This window comes from Wyeomyia smithii, chromosome 2, assembly GCF_029784165.1.
Source record: "Wyeomyia smithii strain HCP4-BCI-WySm-NY-G18 chromosome 2, ASM2978416v1, whole genome shotgun sequence".
In the NCBI taxonomy this organism is placed as follows: Eukaryota; Metazoa; Arthropoda; class Insecta; order Diptera; family Culicidae; genus Wyeomyia; species Wyeomyia smithii.
In genome coordinates this window covers 45,772,056-45,790,016 of record NC_073695.1, presented here as the reverse complement: position 1 = coordinate 45,790,016, position 17,961 = coordinate 45,772,056, and the positions used below count along the sequence as shown (strand labels likewise).

The 17,961-nt window shown below is 37.2% G+C and overlaps 1 protein-coding gene across 4 annotated transcripts in view; it reads right to left on the bottom strand.

Annotated features, from left to right (window-relative positions):
• LOC129726057 (fibrillin-1) overlaps positions 1-8,623 on the bottom strand; it is a 238,438-nt gene extending 229,815 nt beyond the window's left edge. For all 4 annotated transcript variants that reach the window (XM_055682623.1, XM_055682624.1, XM_055682625.1 and 1 more), the window contains exon 1: positions 7,946-8,623. In XM_055682623.1, coding sequence (XP_055538598.1) covers positions 7,946-8,069 — 124 coding nt within the window. In that variant the 5' untranslated portion in view covers positions 8,070-8,623. The remainder of the gene's footprint in view (positions 1-7,945) is intronic.
• Positions 8,624-17,961: the final 9,338 nt, after the last annotated feature.

Genomic DNA, 17,961 nt, shown 5'->3' with positions numbered 1-17,961 from the left:
TCTAGAGTGAAAACTTGCTCTCGATTGTACTGAAGCGGACTCGGGTCAAAACTTTTACCGAAAACAACAAGTACACAATGTTTAAATGCTTTTTACTGAGCCTTAAGTAAGCGCCCTGCAACCATTTCAAGTTAAATGGAATTTTTGCTAGACTTTTTTCATATCTGTCAGGGGTACCGCGGATCGTTGAGATGTTACTATGGAACGGGGTGAAATTGATCAATTTTTATAACAATTTCCATTTAACTAGCTTCATGTACATTTTTACCGAAATAGTATAATTTTAAAACAAATATTGGTATGTGCTCAAGCTATTAATGAAATTTCTATCGTCTACAAGAGTCTCCTACGAAAGGCAGAAAATCAGAAGGCAGAATCACGAAAGGCAGAATCACGAAAAGCAGAATTACGAAAGGCAGAATATTTCATAAGGCAGAATAACGAATGGCAGAATCACAAAGAGCGCGAATGGCAGAATCAAAAAAATGGTCTATTTTCTCTTTGACAACATACACTCGCGGCCTTTGGCCGACTCTATTGTGCAAGTGTATGCAGTCCTTACTCGCTACCGCTCGATCGGACTTAACTAAGGGAAAAAAAACCTGTTTGATAGTCCTAGAAAACCAGTAGATCAGTCGTTTGTATGCGAGAGGCCGCCGCCGGGTCGGCGGGTCGGCGGCCGGCTCGGACCGCGGAAACCACGGCGGCTTTGTGCCGCCTCGGTTCCTTGCCCTCGATTATGCGTCTTCGCCGCATTATAACCAACTAGACTAGTGTAAGTTATACCTAACATCGAAAAATTACTCTCTGTGATGCCGTTATAGTCTTGAGGACCCTAGCCAAACCAGCTTGCGCTTTTCGGATCTAATAATTAGGCTTGATTTGCACCTCCCATCAAAACTGGTCATTGCTTGCGACCGGTTATTATGTTTGGTTACCAAATAATATTAAATAATAAATGTAGAGTAGCAGCTTTGATAACGTGACCAGGATTCGCACCAATTTCACTTGGCTATCGTGAGTCAGGTTTTTCTACCAGTGATTCTGCCTTTCGTGCCCTTCGAAATTCTGCCTTTTGAAATATTCTGCCTTGTGTGTACGGTCATAGAGTTCTGCCTTTCATGATTCTGCCTTTCGTGCTTCTACCTTTTGTGATTCTGCCTTCTGTGGTGAATCCGTCTACTACATGAAATAAATTCGAGAATTCTATAAGGTAGAGTAGTGAGGGGCAAAAGTACGCACGGGGTAAAAGTACGCATTGGCCTTTTCGAAACATACGAGCGAAATAAACTGGCAACATTGTATGAATTTGCAGTATTTTAACTTCAGGAAATCACACATGTAAACACATAAGATTCAGTTTAAATGGTGCAAAGCTATGTGGAAAATCGTGTTTTGAGCTGTTTTGATCTAATTTTCTTAGTTTTGGGACCTATTATTGACCTATTGGAAAACTACAGAAACTCGAAATCAACAGAACCCAAATAACTCTTGTATAATTGTTGTTTGCAGTGTGAATTTGTTTTGCCGAAAATATTTTGAAGTTTGCCATAAAACTCAAACCAGCTGGAAAACTCATTGTGGGGCAAAAGTACGCACTAAGTGCCATTAACCGTAATGAAAAAATGCGTTTAATAACAATGTTTTTGTACAGAAATTACTCAAGTGTATATGCAAATATGCTCCGAAACTAAGGAATAATAAGGTTTTATGATTTAATTAATAGAATCTTACAACCTTTTTAATGGTTTTGTTGATATGCTTCCAAAATGGTCCTTCCGCGATGGATTGGGGCTTCTAGAAGCCATAGAAACAATGAAAAAACAAGGTCAAATACCATCCAACATTTATTTTAGCAACCGGGATAATGCCCACAGATCGGAAAATGGCCAAGACACCATTTTGAATTTCAAGATGTCAACTTTCGGTTTCTAGAAAACAACCTAAGATGGTCGAATACCCTCCAATTTGTGTATTTCCGTAATCGAGATGATGTCCAGAGACTGGATAACGACCCCAGACACCATTTTTGATTCCAAAAGGCGACTTCCGGTTTCTGGAAAACAACAAAATGTGATCAAATATTAGGTAATATGAGTATTTTCGGAATCGGGATGATGCTCTAAGACCATTAAATTACCCCAGACGCCATTTTGGATCCCAAGATGTCGACACCGGTGTCTGGAACATAATATGGGTATTTTCGGAATCGGGATGATGCTCTGAGACTATTTAATGACACCAGCTGCCATTTTGGGTTCCAAGATGTCGACTTCCGGTTTCTAGGAAACTACCCAAAATGGTCGAGAACCCCCCAATATGTTTATTGCTGGAAAAAAATTATGCCCTGAGATGATGGAAATCGACTTCAAACGCCATTTTGAAATTCTAGATGGTGGCTTTCGGTTCGTCTGGTGTCGTGTTCAGGACTCTTGGCATCATTCCGAATCCAAAAGTGTTCATATGAGATGGTATTTGGTCAATTTTGGATGCTTTTCAGAAACCGGAAGTCACCATCTTGAATTTAAAAATCGCGTTTAAAGTTGATTTCTGGTGTCTGCGCATTGGAATTCAAGATGGCGTCTGGAATCGTTTTTGAAATCTAGTATGGAATCTGGTGTATTCGGGTCTCTAGAAGCCCCAGTGGAATCTATTCCGAATGGTCCATTTTCAGGGCATATCACCAAAACACCCAAAACCCGGCCTGTGGAAGTAATTTTATGACATTTGAACCAATAATTGTAAGATTCTATTCAAATATTCATAAAGTTTCTAAGATTCGAAACATATCCCCAGAAAACCGGATTTCCGGAAATAAAAAAATTGTTTCGGGGCACCGCACTAACGCAGCTAAAAAGAATCAGTGCAAAACTAGCAAAAAACAATTAACTTTATTAAGGATATTGTAATGAGTACACTGTTCATGAAGTGCGAACTTTTGCCCCGTAAACTGCGTATTTTGCCCCGCATGCTGGGTAAAAGTTCGCTTTTGAGTGTTTTTTCTATAAAGTGAAATTCTCATGCTACAAACAAAATTCGAAAAACTCTGGTAATACATTTTAAAGACAAAAGGTTTATGTACCGCTTGGAAACAAAACCGAATTTTATAATAATTGTTTGCAATAGTTCTGTTGCAAAAACAATCTACTCTACTATGAGGTGAATTGGGGTGAAATTGAACACCATTGAAATCCATACATTCTTTTGGCAATGTGCTTTTTTTCGATATGCTAAAGATAAATGATAATTTCTGTACTGAAAAATATCATTTACCGCTAGTTTGGAAACGAAAATAACAATATTTCAGGTTAAAATTTGTTTATTTTGGTTCACGAGCTGCTTGTTGCTAAATTTGCTCTTATTTGATCGTCGTAAGACCGATTTCAGTTCGGTTTGTTGCAAAAGCTCAAAAACTAGCGCCTAAAATAAAATCTTTGTGGTTTCCTGCGAATTCATCAGTATTTCTTTAACGGTATGGAATGATCATTGTTGAAAATTACATTTTTTGAGCTTTTATCAAACTTTACTCACTTCTCCAAATGTAACGTAATTAACCCTCAACCAAGATTACTTTAAGTAAATTCAATGCTTTTTTTGTTATTTGGAAACTTGTTCGATCAAATTTGATTGAGTTTTGACTGAGTAAGAAGAATTTTTCGAAAATATGAAAAATTGCATCGGGAATGCAAGGGTTAACTTTGACAAGTAGGGGAAGGGGTGATAAAATGGACACCCTAAGCCATTTCCCAATTTCCTCCACAGTTTAACACTACAACAATGAGTCGATAGCGCACATTAACTGGGCCACTAATGGTTAATACAAAAATATAAGAAGTTGTACTCAAATATAGTATTTTCCGTAGTTTTCATGAGCATTTTCGAAAGCAGTTTTTTGGGGGTAAAATGGACACGTGTGGGTAAAATGAACATATGAAGGTGGTATTATGAACAGCTTGGGCGTGAACATTAATTATCCCTTCACAGATGGTAAAATGTAGTTCCATAGCACGTGACACATTTTTGCATTCACCAACAGTTCAAATTTCACCGTTTGTCGTAGAATTGATAAGAATATATGACCTTATCCGCAAGAAACTGAGAAATGGCGGAAGCTTTTTTACGGACATTCCGCATTCAACGGTACGTTCAGCCGCGGTCATCTGTTCATCGGTCCGAGTTTGACTTTGCGTTTTTCTGATATAAACACGAAGCATCTAGATTTTTCAATGGAAATTAACACATTTTTTTCACCATCACCAAGTGCTGTCCATTTTACCCGCACATACATATTATTGAAAATACCTAAATGTATCGAAAAAATCATTTAAACAATTACTAACCTTTGATGATTTCTGCTGGTTAGTTGTCTGAGTATAGATATTTGCAGAAAAATCGTTATAAAATACTGTTTTACACTAGAAAAAAAACCTTAGTTTTTGTGGGCCAAAAATAAAATCACCACCACGAATGTACACGTGTTTTTTTTTTTTATTTTTGTTTATTATTTTGTCTGTTTGACTGTATCATGTCGCATATTTTGTCTCAAACAACTTCTAGTGCCTTTAAGATAAGGTGCCAAAGAAGTTTGTACTATTTTTCAACGTAATAGTCGAGATTTAAACGGGTGTCCATTTTACCACCCCTGTTCATGTTACCCACAATTCCCCTATGTGAATCATGCAAAAGTTGCGTTTAAGGACACGTTAAGAATGCCTAGTGTTGTAAGAGCAATATCTTTTGATTAGTATTTTTTATCACGAATTTTCAGGTGATCAATTTCATCCCACTGATCAATTTCACCCCATTTCACGATACGCAGCAAACATATGAGATTTGACAGCGACAGCTTTGTCATGGTCATGACAGAGACAGGGATACCAGATTTGTAGACGTGTCTTAATTTTAAAGACATTTGAGCTCGTGTGAAGGCGTGGAAGCCTAATAGTCGGTTGGTTAACCGTACCCGAATTAATGTGTTCACTGGGAATTTTGCTAACTGTCAATATTTCAATGGGAACGTGTTTACAGATTTCATATGTATGAAGACTTTTTTTCGTGGACTGTGAATACATTTAGAAAACTGAACTAGCATCCCTGTGTCATAATATCCCTAAAACAATAGAATATAATTTCTATACGAGTTGCTTAATACGTTACAAATTGTTGTCAAAAAATGACAGCTTTTATCTGAGCTGATTAACTATTAGACTTAGACTTTTTATCGACATTGTTGATTAATGGATCTGGTTCAATCCAGGGTTTTCAGATTGTCTGAGTTAAACAAACAACAAACTAAAACAATATACCTACCTTTGTCAACGACTACTGCTCTGATTATGTTTAGTCAGCCTATACACCAGAGAGACGCCGAGACACTCACCGTTAAGGCAGCTGTCAACATCAAAACGGGCGAGCTGTATAATTTTGCATTGCCGTTATCCATTTTGATGTTGACAGTTGCCTTAACAGTGAGTGTCTTGTCATTTCTCTAATATACAGGTTCCCTAATTATGTTATAGAAAAGAGAAGAGCTTTGGGAGAAAAACAATGTGTACGACGCTTTGCTTCAGCCAAAAGAAAGTAGGTATAAGTCTAAGCGTAAAGGTGTGCTGTCAGTTGGTGCGTTATTTAACTACGTCAAGATGTGGCAGATTGAAAACTGTTATGCTGTATACGTCATTCAATGTCGTCAAAGTTCACTCAGGTCGAGTAAAACATAACTCAAAGTCAAAATGGTGTAACTGAATGTGGTTCATTTCAAAAAATTTCATAAAAACGTATTTGAGATGAAAGCTCATTTCAAATATTCGTCGGTTTGCTAGGAAAGGATGTAAAAAAGAAAACCGCAAGCTGGGTTGCTCGGTTGTTCTATAAAAATTGTTAAAAAATGTAGTGCCGCCATTACTTGCCACATAGTAACATGATATAAAAGATGCGTTTGTTCACATTTTGCTACTTACGCTGAGTTACAAAATTACTCAAGAAATAGCTTGTATGTTGAATTCTCTGCGAAAAGACAATATTGTTCATGAAAACAAAACTGTTTCTTCGTTTGAAGTTAGTATCTTGACCACGACTTTGTTGATACATAAACTTTATACTGCGTAGAATCACTATGTGGATCATGTTGATTGGTTTCATTTGAAGGTTATTCCGAAACGTGTTATGTTCAACTGAGTATTTTCACTTGACCGCAATAAAGCTCATTGCGCATGAACTGTAAACCAGTCTAAAAGAGCGAAACCTACTTGAGCTAACAAATATCAACATAATAATAGCACTATTTTGTGGTATTATCAAAAAAAGTATCGAAAAAAAAGCAACGTCACGTAGTAAATTATCACGCTCAATCATGTCATAGCCATTTGACATTTATTTTTTGATGAAATCGTAAAGCAGTAGGCTATCTTTTGCAATTGTTTCTAGTTCATAATAGTATTATAATGCATAATGCATAATACCAACAATGTAAAATAACCAAATTTTGCAGTAAACTCAGTTTCACGTGCATTGTTCACATCATTTCAATATTAATTGATTGCATTGATTCAAGACTTCGGCTTTATAACTTGTGTGAATTCCTCCACACTTTCACGTAGCATTCACGTGAGTTTTTAATAACTTACTCTTGCATGAATGAGGCATTTTTGTTTTATCTGGAAAAACTCTCTTATCTAGTAACTCTCTTATACTAAACAATATGGAAATGTGTCAGCAAACATCGAATTATTCCGTTTAAATTCAGTTTCTTGGAATTGTTTTTTCTCCATTCGTTTCATTTTAATTAACACGGTTTGTTCAGAATATAAAAAAATCCGACGAGACAAGCAAACGTTGGAGAAGAAAAAAATGGACTTTAAAAATGAAAATTGTGTGACGAAAAATCGTTTACAAGATTAAATGGATTTTTATATAGTAGAGTGTTGTTTTTTATTACAACAGCATCAAATTTTGGTAGATTTTAATTTACAATGTTAGTTTTATTGTTAAAAAAATTAAACTTTCAAAACATGCTTTTCGAGATATTTAATTTTGAGTAAAATTTTGGATTTATTTTTTCTATGTAATTTTTTTTCGAAAACACCATTTCATTCAAATAACTCATTTTTGTGACATCTTAGATTTTACTCAATAGCGCCTTCTTCAGGTGGAACTTTTAGGAAATGAAGCCTTGATTTTTTCAGATAAACGATTATCATCATCCGGTCGTTGAAGAACCACATGTGCAAAGTTTCGGTTACTCGGAAATGGTCAATCTGGATTGGTTTGAAAACATGCACAACATTGACAAAGAAACCCAAATATTAACAAGAATAGAAACGATTCAGCAGGGCAACTTTTACCAAATTAATTGAAAAGCTCGAGTATGACTGCCAACTAAACGTAGAACGACAACCTAAAACCTTACAACTACTTGGACTGCGGAAATCTGATAAAATATGAATGACTTCGAGACGTCAATGCTAAAGATAACGTTTTAGAAAAATCTGAGATTTTAACATATATAATTGACTTAACCCTTAAGCTACAATTGTGACTGTTTCAAAAAACAAGACTCCCGAAAGCGAAAGTTTAGGTTGAGCTGCACACTCTAAGTTCAAATATTTAAAAACAAATAATTTGGACATTCAATCGCAAACTTTAAAACGTCGAATAAACCAGTATTTGAAGAAAAAAATAGTAATAGAAACCTCTGCCATTTTCGCGCCCATTGTGCAACAATTAATGGCCTCAATCAATGGCGGGTTGAGCAGCTTCACAACGGAAACCCACTTGACGTCAGTGTCACATTCAGTCACGCCCCGGCACTTGCTGGCTCATTCAAAATTCCTGTTGGCAATGGCTTCTAGCTCAACTCAAGGCCTAACCATACCAGCCAGCGGCAACTGATTTATCCCGCGCCAAATACAATCGGCACTCGGAAAAGTGCTCATTCAACACTCACATGTCATAAGCAGCATCAGCAGCAGCACCACTGGCGCCATCAACGGAAGCCGCTGCGAAAGAGCGTCCGTTGAGAACCGGAACGGCCACAGGCGTGAATTATACCTCCAACAGTTGGCTGTCATCGTTGCTTCACTCTGCCATAAAACAGAACCCGAGCTTTTCCACACGAGAGACAAATACACACACACACTTTCCGTCGTTTCTCTTCCTTGGATTGAAATTTAGGAAAAAATCTGCTTCCTCGACGTTTTCCACTTAAGCGACAAAATTTGAAATTCTGATTAATGCTGGAACTCTTCGTAACACACTGACACTCGCGGAGTATGCTACTGACTAAGAACAATTCGGTTGCGAATCTTCAAACAGCACGCAGGAAGGCTGCACTTTCGATTATTGCCTTTCCAGCTCGAAAGATCTATCACCCATTTAAGTTGCTAACTCCACTTTTTTCGCACTTGCGAATTACAGAAAAACAAACTCACTGCAATTGATCGCCACCATAACCCAAACGACTCTAACAGATGTGGCTAAACCAGCCGACAAGCGACCGACTTCCAACAGAATATCTAATCCGGCTATCTGGTTAATCTATTCTTTCCCTCACTAAGGTGCTCCGTTTTGACCACCGACGACAGACCGCTCCGCTGCTGTTGTAGAGCGAGATTCGATTCGAACACGATCGCGTACAAAAGATGACTGAATCCAGATCGAGATGAATTGGTACATTTTTATTTGTTAGTTTTCAGTTTTCTATACAGTTTTCGGCCCCCGGATCCTAGACGTGACCGAACGCGGACGCTCCCATCATGTGGAGTTTCACACCGGGCGGCGCGACAGCACCGTCATCCACAAACCAAAACGGCGCACGACAGACGGCGGCTTTACTTTCGCGCCGTTTTCAACTCTCCTCCACCGCACCCCGCATGTCCTACGCAAGCCACGCAAGAGTGTCGCGTTTGAAGACTCCGCCGTGAAAAGGCAGCGTGGAGTGGAGAATCCGGCCGAACCGAAGCGATTTAGATTAAGTGGGAAAAATAGCACTCTGCAGCAGCATTCTACGGTTGATTCTGGGATGACTTTTGTTTCATGCATATTTTAGCTGATGGAGTTGTTTACGGTGAGTGAAATCAGTAGCCAACGTCGCCGCCCGGTTGGAGTGAATCTGAATGCTGCATAAGAATCCGCTTGTGCCGATGGTGGCGCACGGTCTTCTGTGTTGATTGGCAGTTAATGAACTTTCCACATCTTCTGGCATGGCTTTGATGCTTCTAGATATGATCTGAAATGATTTTCAATCGTCTTATGGTTTCTGGAGAAATATTGGGTTTTCATATTCCACTGTCAAGTTTTACCGAAAAATGTTTTAAAAATCTTAAGAACATTTCATTTTTGACCCAATACAAGTGCGTGCAAAAAAAAATTAAGAAAAGGCAACTGTCGCGAGATGCTGTCCAAGTCTGAATGCTCATAGCCCTACCATTTTTGAATCAATTCAGAAGATTTTCGTATGAATCTATTGAAGTTTATTCCAAGATGCATCCAGAAAGGCGTTGATGCTTGTCGGAAGGTGTTTAAAATCACCGCATAATTCGTCTGCAACGCAAAAAAATAGGATCAACTGAGTGTTAAACGAATGAAAAATATCAATCAAACTGATCTTGCACGAAAACTTGTTAATGTTTACCATTGTTTTTTTTATAATTATCGCTAATCTCTTGTCTGAGTTACGTCATTATGCAAAAAAGTATCATTATTTCGACAAAAACTTAAAAAAAAACACCTTTCAAAGGTGAAATGGAAAAGAGAAAGGCATAAAAAGTTGTAGAATTGTCAGAAGAAACGGCAAATGTCAATAACATCAAATGTCAAGACATCATCAAATGTCAATAACATCAATTGGAAGACGAAGAGAAGCATCGTTTAGTGGAAAGTATTATCAATGGCCCTAACACAAGTCAAAGAGATTTTTAGGGCTGTTCGCACTTACGCGAATTCTTATAACCAATAGACGTTTCCCGTCGGACCTTACCCCCAATTTTTAAATTTTTTTCTTCGAAGTACTTTGCTTTCGAAGATTAATAGCGCTAAAATCAAATTTTTTCCATGAGTACTAAATTTACAATTATTTTTTGAAAAGTAGAAAATGCATGAATGTTGAATAATTTTTTCACCTTGCATGAATGTTGAGTTTGAAAATTACTGAAAATTATTTACGTTTTTGCAGCACTGCAAAATATTATTCACCCCAGTTTTTTGGCAACATTGTCATTTTTGACATGTTCTTGGTACTGTAATTGTTGACAAAACCAAGCATCGTTCAATTTTCTATGAATAAACTTCTGCACGCAAACTCAAATAACACATTACCTGACAAAATTCTTTCGGAACTGCACCGAAAAAGTCTTTACACAATAACAAGACAACGAGACAACAACGACAATAACACAACAATACAATAACGAGACTAAAACTTAACTCTCGATTCGGAGGTATCCAGCATCCGTTCAGAAAGACTGATTCGTTGCTGCTGCGACTGTCCTCTTTTCAGAAAATGTTTCAGAAACAGTGGCAAACTATCCTTGAATTCTTTCAGCTTAAAACTATGACGAATTTAATGAAAACCTCGAGACACTAAATCTACTCCTCCATCAATAGAATTTCCAATATAATTTGCCTCGCCAACCGAAGCGTAGATTTGTCGTTTTCCATCAACTATCATTCTATTCATCACCTCCTGAACTGATAACACTAAATCTACCTTCGGCAATGCTTACCTATGCTTGCTTCAATGCATGTATGCTCTTCAACCAATCGGCGATCATATTCGCAAAACTTTTGCGAAAACGCACTATAATCTGGATTGTAACCCTTCTCGGACAAACAGTAAATTATGACCGTGGCCACCGCTCGGTGATTTTTGATGACCAATCTGAGAATCCTAATACCTACTACCTGCTTAACACTCATCATTCGTTTTCCCGGGCCAGATAATGCAACTGCTGGTAAAAAGCTTTTTCGTTGCTCTTTAATTCAGATCCTTCTGTACCAATTCCTCTAAATCATCAAATTCGAGGCGCATGTGTTGTTAAGTTTAACGATCAGACGTCCCGCATTTTGCGAGACAGTCCCGCTGCTTAACAAAATGTTCATTTATCAAAAGTATCTCGCACGCCTTTGAAATGTCCCACGGTTTACAAATATGAACCAACGAATGTAACATTTTTTTCAATGGGACATCATGCCTTTCTGTTAAGTAACATTTTACTCACTAATGAACTTCTTTACATCTATAATAGACAAATTGAACAAACATAAGGGCGGTAGAAAACCATTCAGTGAAAAAACGATCTTCTGAAATAATGTTCACCGTTAAATGCATCCGTCTCACTGTTTTCTCCGATTGCATAAGCATTCACAGTTCATGCTTCAAACCTTTGGAATAAGCCTGATCATGGAATTCAAGCTTTTTTAGCCACTATCAAGTAATTATGAATGACCAATACAATATCTAATTAGAGTATGTACATGCAGAGGAATTATATCGGTACTGGACACGAACAAGTATGGAAGGCTCAAAATCATCACTAGCATTCGTTTGCCAGTTATCTTGGCCGCTACGATATGCTAAGCTATTTTGCCGTAGCCAAGAACGAATCGAGTTTGATGTTATAGAGAAAAACTATGTAAGCCACTACTCGAAAACCCAGAGGAAAAAAATAAATGAAATAAACTATTCGTTTAATGAAATTAACTATTCGTTAAAAAATTTATTTAAGTCTTCGTAATCACCGAAGCTGGCTGATTTATTGCTGCAGAACACAATAACCACAGACTAACAGACATAACACGTCGAACAAATATTCAATACAATCATCGTTTGGATGATTCCAGTACTTTACGTTAGTAACACTAACGTCATGTATTTCGTCATCAGCGCCAGCGTTACTGCATGTGTCAAATGGGGAACTACAAAATATGTATGAGATTGCATGACAGCGCCCCAGACGATGTTTTTGCACGATGACTGTTATTCGATTGAAAATTTGAAGTGAACGTTTTTTGTGGCGGTGGAGCTAGGCTCCAGTGTTACGTCTGTAAAACTGTGCTATAACTATTTTCGAAAGTGCCATTACGCAAGGAGCGACTCTTTGAGTCCGCCACCGCTGTTACGGTTGGAATCGCTTCCAAAAGCGACCAGCGGAAATATTTCCATTGCGAAAACCCTGATTCTCTCTAATGTTCCAGTTCCCGTAGTTAAATTGTTAGGTACTGCTGCTGCTGTTGAAGGTTGCCGTTGCAGCAGTTCCAACAGTGGAAATTGCGCTCATCTACAACATCTACATTTAACTAACTTGAGAGTTTAGATAATCGTAAAATACTTACAATGTTTTCAAATTTCTTTATCCTTGCGGCTACATTTTCTGCCGCGGGTGGGATCGAGCTTTTTCAAGGTATTTGTTTTTTTTTTTGCCTAATTGAGACTGTTTACATCTAAAACAGCTGCCAGAAATTCGATGTCAATATTATTCAATAAGATATACATGAAGGTAAAAGTTATAACCCCCAAAGGAAAAAAAATAAATGAGGATCGGTTTTAAAAATTATAAGACATCGTTAGAGCGAATTAAAATTTTTGACGGGATACCTCTATTGCTCAAAGTTGGTCAAAATTATGTTAGCACTACAAAGTACAAATACTTAAAAAGCGAGAGATGAGCGGCGAGAATGCTCTCAAACGAATTGTCAAAATCTGAGCCAAACGAACAAGAAAGGTAACACCACATTAACAGGTATTGTAATCAAGCACAATATAGAACGTGTTTACCCGAAAAAAATAACATTATGAAAACATTGAAAAAACCTTATAAATTGCTGTAATTGTACATAGCTATACCATAATTTAACTATGTTTTTCATTGTAGATACATCAATTTTACATTAAATATCATTGTCCAGAACAATAAAAAACATCGTTTTTGCCATTTTTACCATGAAAAAGGGGGGTCGTTATGTATCTTAGCAGCATTTTTTCAGGCATTTTTCCCATACATTAAGAAGTCACTGAAAATGTTTTTCATGGTAAAATTATTGTCGGTGGTAGATTCAACAACAAAAAACGTTGTTAAAACATGGTAATGACAACCATCATTTACAAGCTTACAGTAAAAATACCGTGTTTTTTATGGTTACAATTAAAACACGGTATTTTTACTGTAAGCTTGTAAACGATTGTTTTATGCACCCAGTCGTCAATTAAGAAATCGTAAAATATTTTCGGAAAACTCTCACAGAACTAACTACTCAAAAAATGGCCCAGTAAATCGCATGATGCGTAACTATAATCAGCACTGCGAAAATATCGACATCACCATGGGCAGAAATCAAATAAAAAAACGACTAACTACTGGAAATAATGTATAGAATATAAGAAAAAATTGTATTATTATAACTGTAGTCTACATTTGCTTTACGAAATAAATTAATGAATAAATAAATCTCACCAATATAGTCTTGCTCGTTAAGCCGTGTAGAATTGAATTGTTTATTGGTTTCAACAAAGAAAAGTGAAAAAGGCGAAGTATATTTTCAACTGTCTGTCTGTCTGTCTTTCTTATTTTCTTTCTAATTTATTTTCCTTCTTTCTTTCTTTCTTTCTTTCTCTTAAATTCAGGTTTTATCGTAATATGTTTATAACACCCTATTTATATATATATATATATATATATATATATATATATATATATATATATATATATATATATATATATATATATATATATATATATATATATATATATATATATATATATATATATATATATATATATATATATATATATATATATATATATATATATATATATATATATATATATATATATATATATATATATATTACACGCTTACCGGAATCAACCTATGCACTATTCGAAACTCCTCCAAATCCACTTAAAGTTCACAAACTCAAAATCTTAGAAGAGAGGCTGTATCTAGTTTTGAGATGTATAATCATTGGGGTGGGGAATTGTTAGATGGAAAAAAGGAAACTTGATAGCCCGGAAAAAAATTTACGATGTATTTTGTGGTGAGAACAGTAAATGGACAATATATTTTATTGGAACCATAAAAAACATGGTATTTTTACTGTAAGCTTACGAACGTTTTTTGTTATTACCATGTTTTAACAATGTTTTTTGTTGTTGTATCTACCACTGACTGTCATATTACCATGAAAAAAATTGTCAGTGGCTTCTAAATGTATGGGAAAAGTGCCTGGAAAAATGCTGTTATGATGCATAACAACCCCCCTTATTCATGGTAAAAAAGGCAAAAACAATGTATTTTGTTTTTGGACAATGATATTTAATGTAAAAACGATGTACTTACGATGAAAAACATAGTTAAATTATGGTGAAACTATGCTCAATTAAAGCAACTTTTGAGGTTTTTTCGATTATTTTTTTTCGGGAGCAGAAAGCCAGAACCAAAAGGGGTGAGTGCCTTTTAGAATATATACTAACAAATAACATAGATATATGCAACCAAGGTAATAACCCCACCTTTATAAATGCTATACGTGAGGAAGTCCTGGATATAACTTTGTCCAGCAACTAACTTTCAGACAATATAAAGAATTGGCATGTGTCTGATGAAATCTCACTATCAGATCACAGGTAAATTCTTTTCGATTACTGTGCAGGAGAAATCTTGCAAGAAACCTAAAGAGACCCCAGGAAAACCAACTGGGATCTCTACAACAGTAAACTGTTGATCGACAAATATATCTTTGAAAGAGAAATTAAAACCAAAGATGAACTGGAAACCTGCTCTAATTTAATCACAAGTAAGAAAATTAGTGCATACTACGAAAGTTGTCCTACCAAGACGCGAGTGTCAAATAAAGACTCACCTTGGTGGAATAAGACCCTAGAAGGACTTAAAAAGTCCTCTAGGAAACTATTCAATTAAGCGAAACTAACAGGTAATTGGGAACTGTATAGAACATCACTAACAAAATACAACAAGGAAATAAGAAAATCCAGAAGGAACCGTTGGAAATTAATGTGTGAACGTATTGAAAACACATCCACTGCAGCCAGGTTGCAAAGAGCCCTGTCTAAAGAACATTCCAACGGTTTAGGCAGATCGAGAAAAACTGACGGTACTTACACCACAGATTCTCAAGAAACACTGGAAGTTATGATGGAAAATCACTTCCCAGGATCATATTCGGATACTGATGAAGTGCAGGATCAAACTGGAGAGCAGCTAAGCTCACATGCGACTTGGACGGAATCCCAGGAACTTGCCTGTTCTATATTCAGTTAATCGAAGGTTGAATGGGCAATAGACTCTTTCCAACCATACAAGTCTCCGGGAATGGATGGAATTCAGCCAGTTATGCTGCAAAAGAGCAAGCAATTGTTTATTCCAATTATTACGGAGATGTGTAAGGTGAGCCTAATATTAAATTACATTCCATCTAGTTGGAGACAAACTAGAGTTATTTTCATACCAAAAGCCGGAAAACGAGATAGGACAATTCCGAAAGCGTTTAGGCCAATTAGTTTAACTTCCATCTTTTTGAAAACTATGGAAAAATTAATCGACTACCATATTAAAACAGTATACATGAAATCCAATCCATTAAGCAAATTTCAATTTGCTTACAAAAACAACGTATCAACCACTGACGCGCTACATATGTTAGTGGGAAAAATCGAAAAATCCATCCATGCCAAGGAAATTTCCCTGGCAGCCTTTCTTGATATTGAAGGAGCATTTGATAATGCGTCTCACAACTCAAAGAAAATGGCAATGTAAAGGCATGGCATAGACAGGAACACAATAAAGTGGATTCATGCCATGCTAATAACTCGCGAAATAACAGCTAAACTCGGTGGGACGTCCCTAACAAGAAAAACTACGAAAGGATGCCCTCAAGGAGGGATATTATCTCCCCTGTTATGGTCATTAATCGTAGACGATCTTCTTCGGAGCCTATCGGAAAACGGCTTCGAAGTGATAGGTTTTGCAGACGACGTAGTGATTTTAGTTAGGGGGAAGCACGACAGCGTTATTTCTGATAGAATGCAAACTGCACTTAATCTCACAGCTCAATGGTGCAGGCAAGAGGGGTTGAGTGTAAATCCACCCAATACAACTATTGTTTCTTTCACTCGAAAAAGGAAACACATTATTCCTAAATTGCGATTGGAAGGCACTGATATAATGCTTTTCACAGAAGTCAAATATTTGGGAATCATACTTGACCAGAAATTAAACTGGAAGACTCAAATAGAACAAACTATTACCAAAGCCACAAACGCCCTATGGGTATGCAGCAGAGCCATTGGAAAAAGCTGGGATCTCAAACCCAGTATGATACACTGGATATATAAAACAATAATCATACCCAGAATAACCTACGCCTCGTTAGTTTGGTGGCCCAAAACCACTGAAACATCCACTCAAGCTAAGCTAGCTAAAATCCAAAGATTGGCCTGTGCATCAATTTGTGGAGCTATGAGAAGCACTCCGTCAAAAGCCCTAGATGCAATACTTCACCTTCTTCCACTTCATCAGGTGGTTCAACTAGAAGCGGAAAAAAGTGCTCTAAGGCTAAATCGACAATGCAACCTAAAAGAAGGAGATCTAACAGGGCACCTGAGAATACTGAAAGATTTCCAAATAAATAATCTAATAAAAAGTAAGGAGGATTGGCTGGAGAGGAAACCAAATTTCGGAATTCCTTACAGAACAGTAGAGATAGAACGAGAAAGTTGGCAACAAGGTGGACCCACAATTCGGGATGGTTCACTTTGCTTCTACACAGACGGTTCTAAAATGAATGGTTCTGCGGGTGCGGGATTCACAGGACCAGGAATTAATAAATTTTTTCCCATGGGACACTGGCCAACAGTATTCCAGGCGGAAATATACGCGATAATAGAATGCACGAAAACGTGTCTGGAAAGAAATTATCGACACGCAAATATATGCATTTTCTGTGATAGTCAGGCAGCACTTAAAGCCCTGAATTCTCCTTTCTGCCACTCTAAACTAGTGTAGGAATGCATCCTGTCGCTCCGAAAGTTAGCTATGAAAAACCAGGTGAACTTATACTGGGTTCCTGGTCATTGTGGAATCGAAGGAAACGAGAAGGCCGACTTACTAGCTAGCCAAGGGTCATCTACCAATTTTGTTGGCCCAGAACTTTTCTGTGGAATCTCCCCGAGCGCTCTAACAGCTGAACTCAGTGAATGTGAAAAAGCGACCATCAAAGCAAACTGGGATGTCATAAGTGGATTACGACAATCGAAAAGATTCATAGAGCCAAATCGCGAGAAGAGCCTCGTGCTGCTCAGATTAGATAAGAAAGACTTGAGGACATTCACAGGTCTTATTACAGGGCACTGTCCGAGTAAGTATCATCTTAAGAAGATAGGCAAACTTGATGATGATAAATGTCGCCTGTGTGGCATCTAAAGCGAAACTTCAGAACATCTACTCTGCGAATGCCGAGTATTAATACAACGCAGATTGCGTATCTTCGGTAAGGGACACATAGAACCTACCGAAATTTGGAGGGAAAGTCCTGGTGAGGTAATAAACTTCATACGAAGTGCGTTGCCCAACTAGGATAAATGTGCAATATAGCAAAGCCTTCAACTCGCCAAATAGTGATGTACCTGCTCGTACGCACTTAGAGTAAGGTTCATGTTTTCTGCCAACACTGCCAGTGTACCGGCGTTAGTCAGATTTCCATCAGAAGTAACTTGTGAAATACGTTGTAGACTCTAGCTATGCCTAGATTTGGCCCTGACACAAGTAAAAGAGATTTTTAAGGCTGTTCGCACCTACGCGAATTCTCATATGCAATTGTCAATTTATGTGTGAAAACAAGAGCAAAAATATTTCCCTCCTTCACTTTCGCAAGTAAAAACCAAATCAATATCAACAGAGTCGTCAGGGCCAATATTGACCTGAATTTGTTTGTTTGATTCAGCTGAG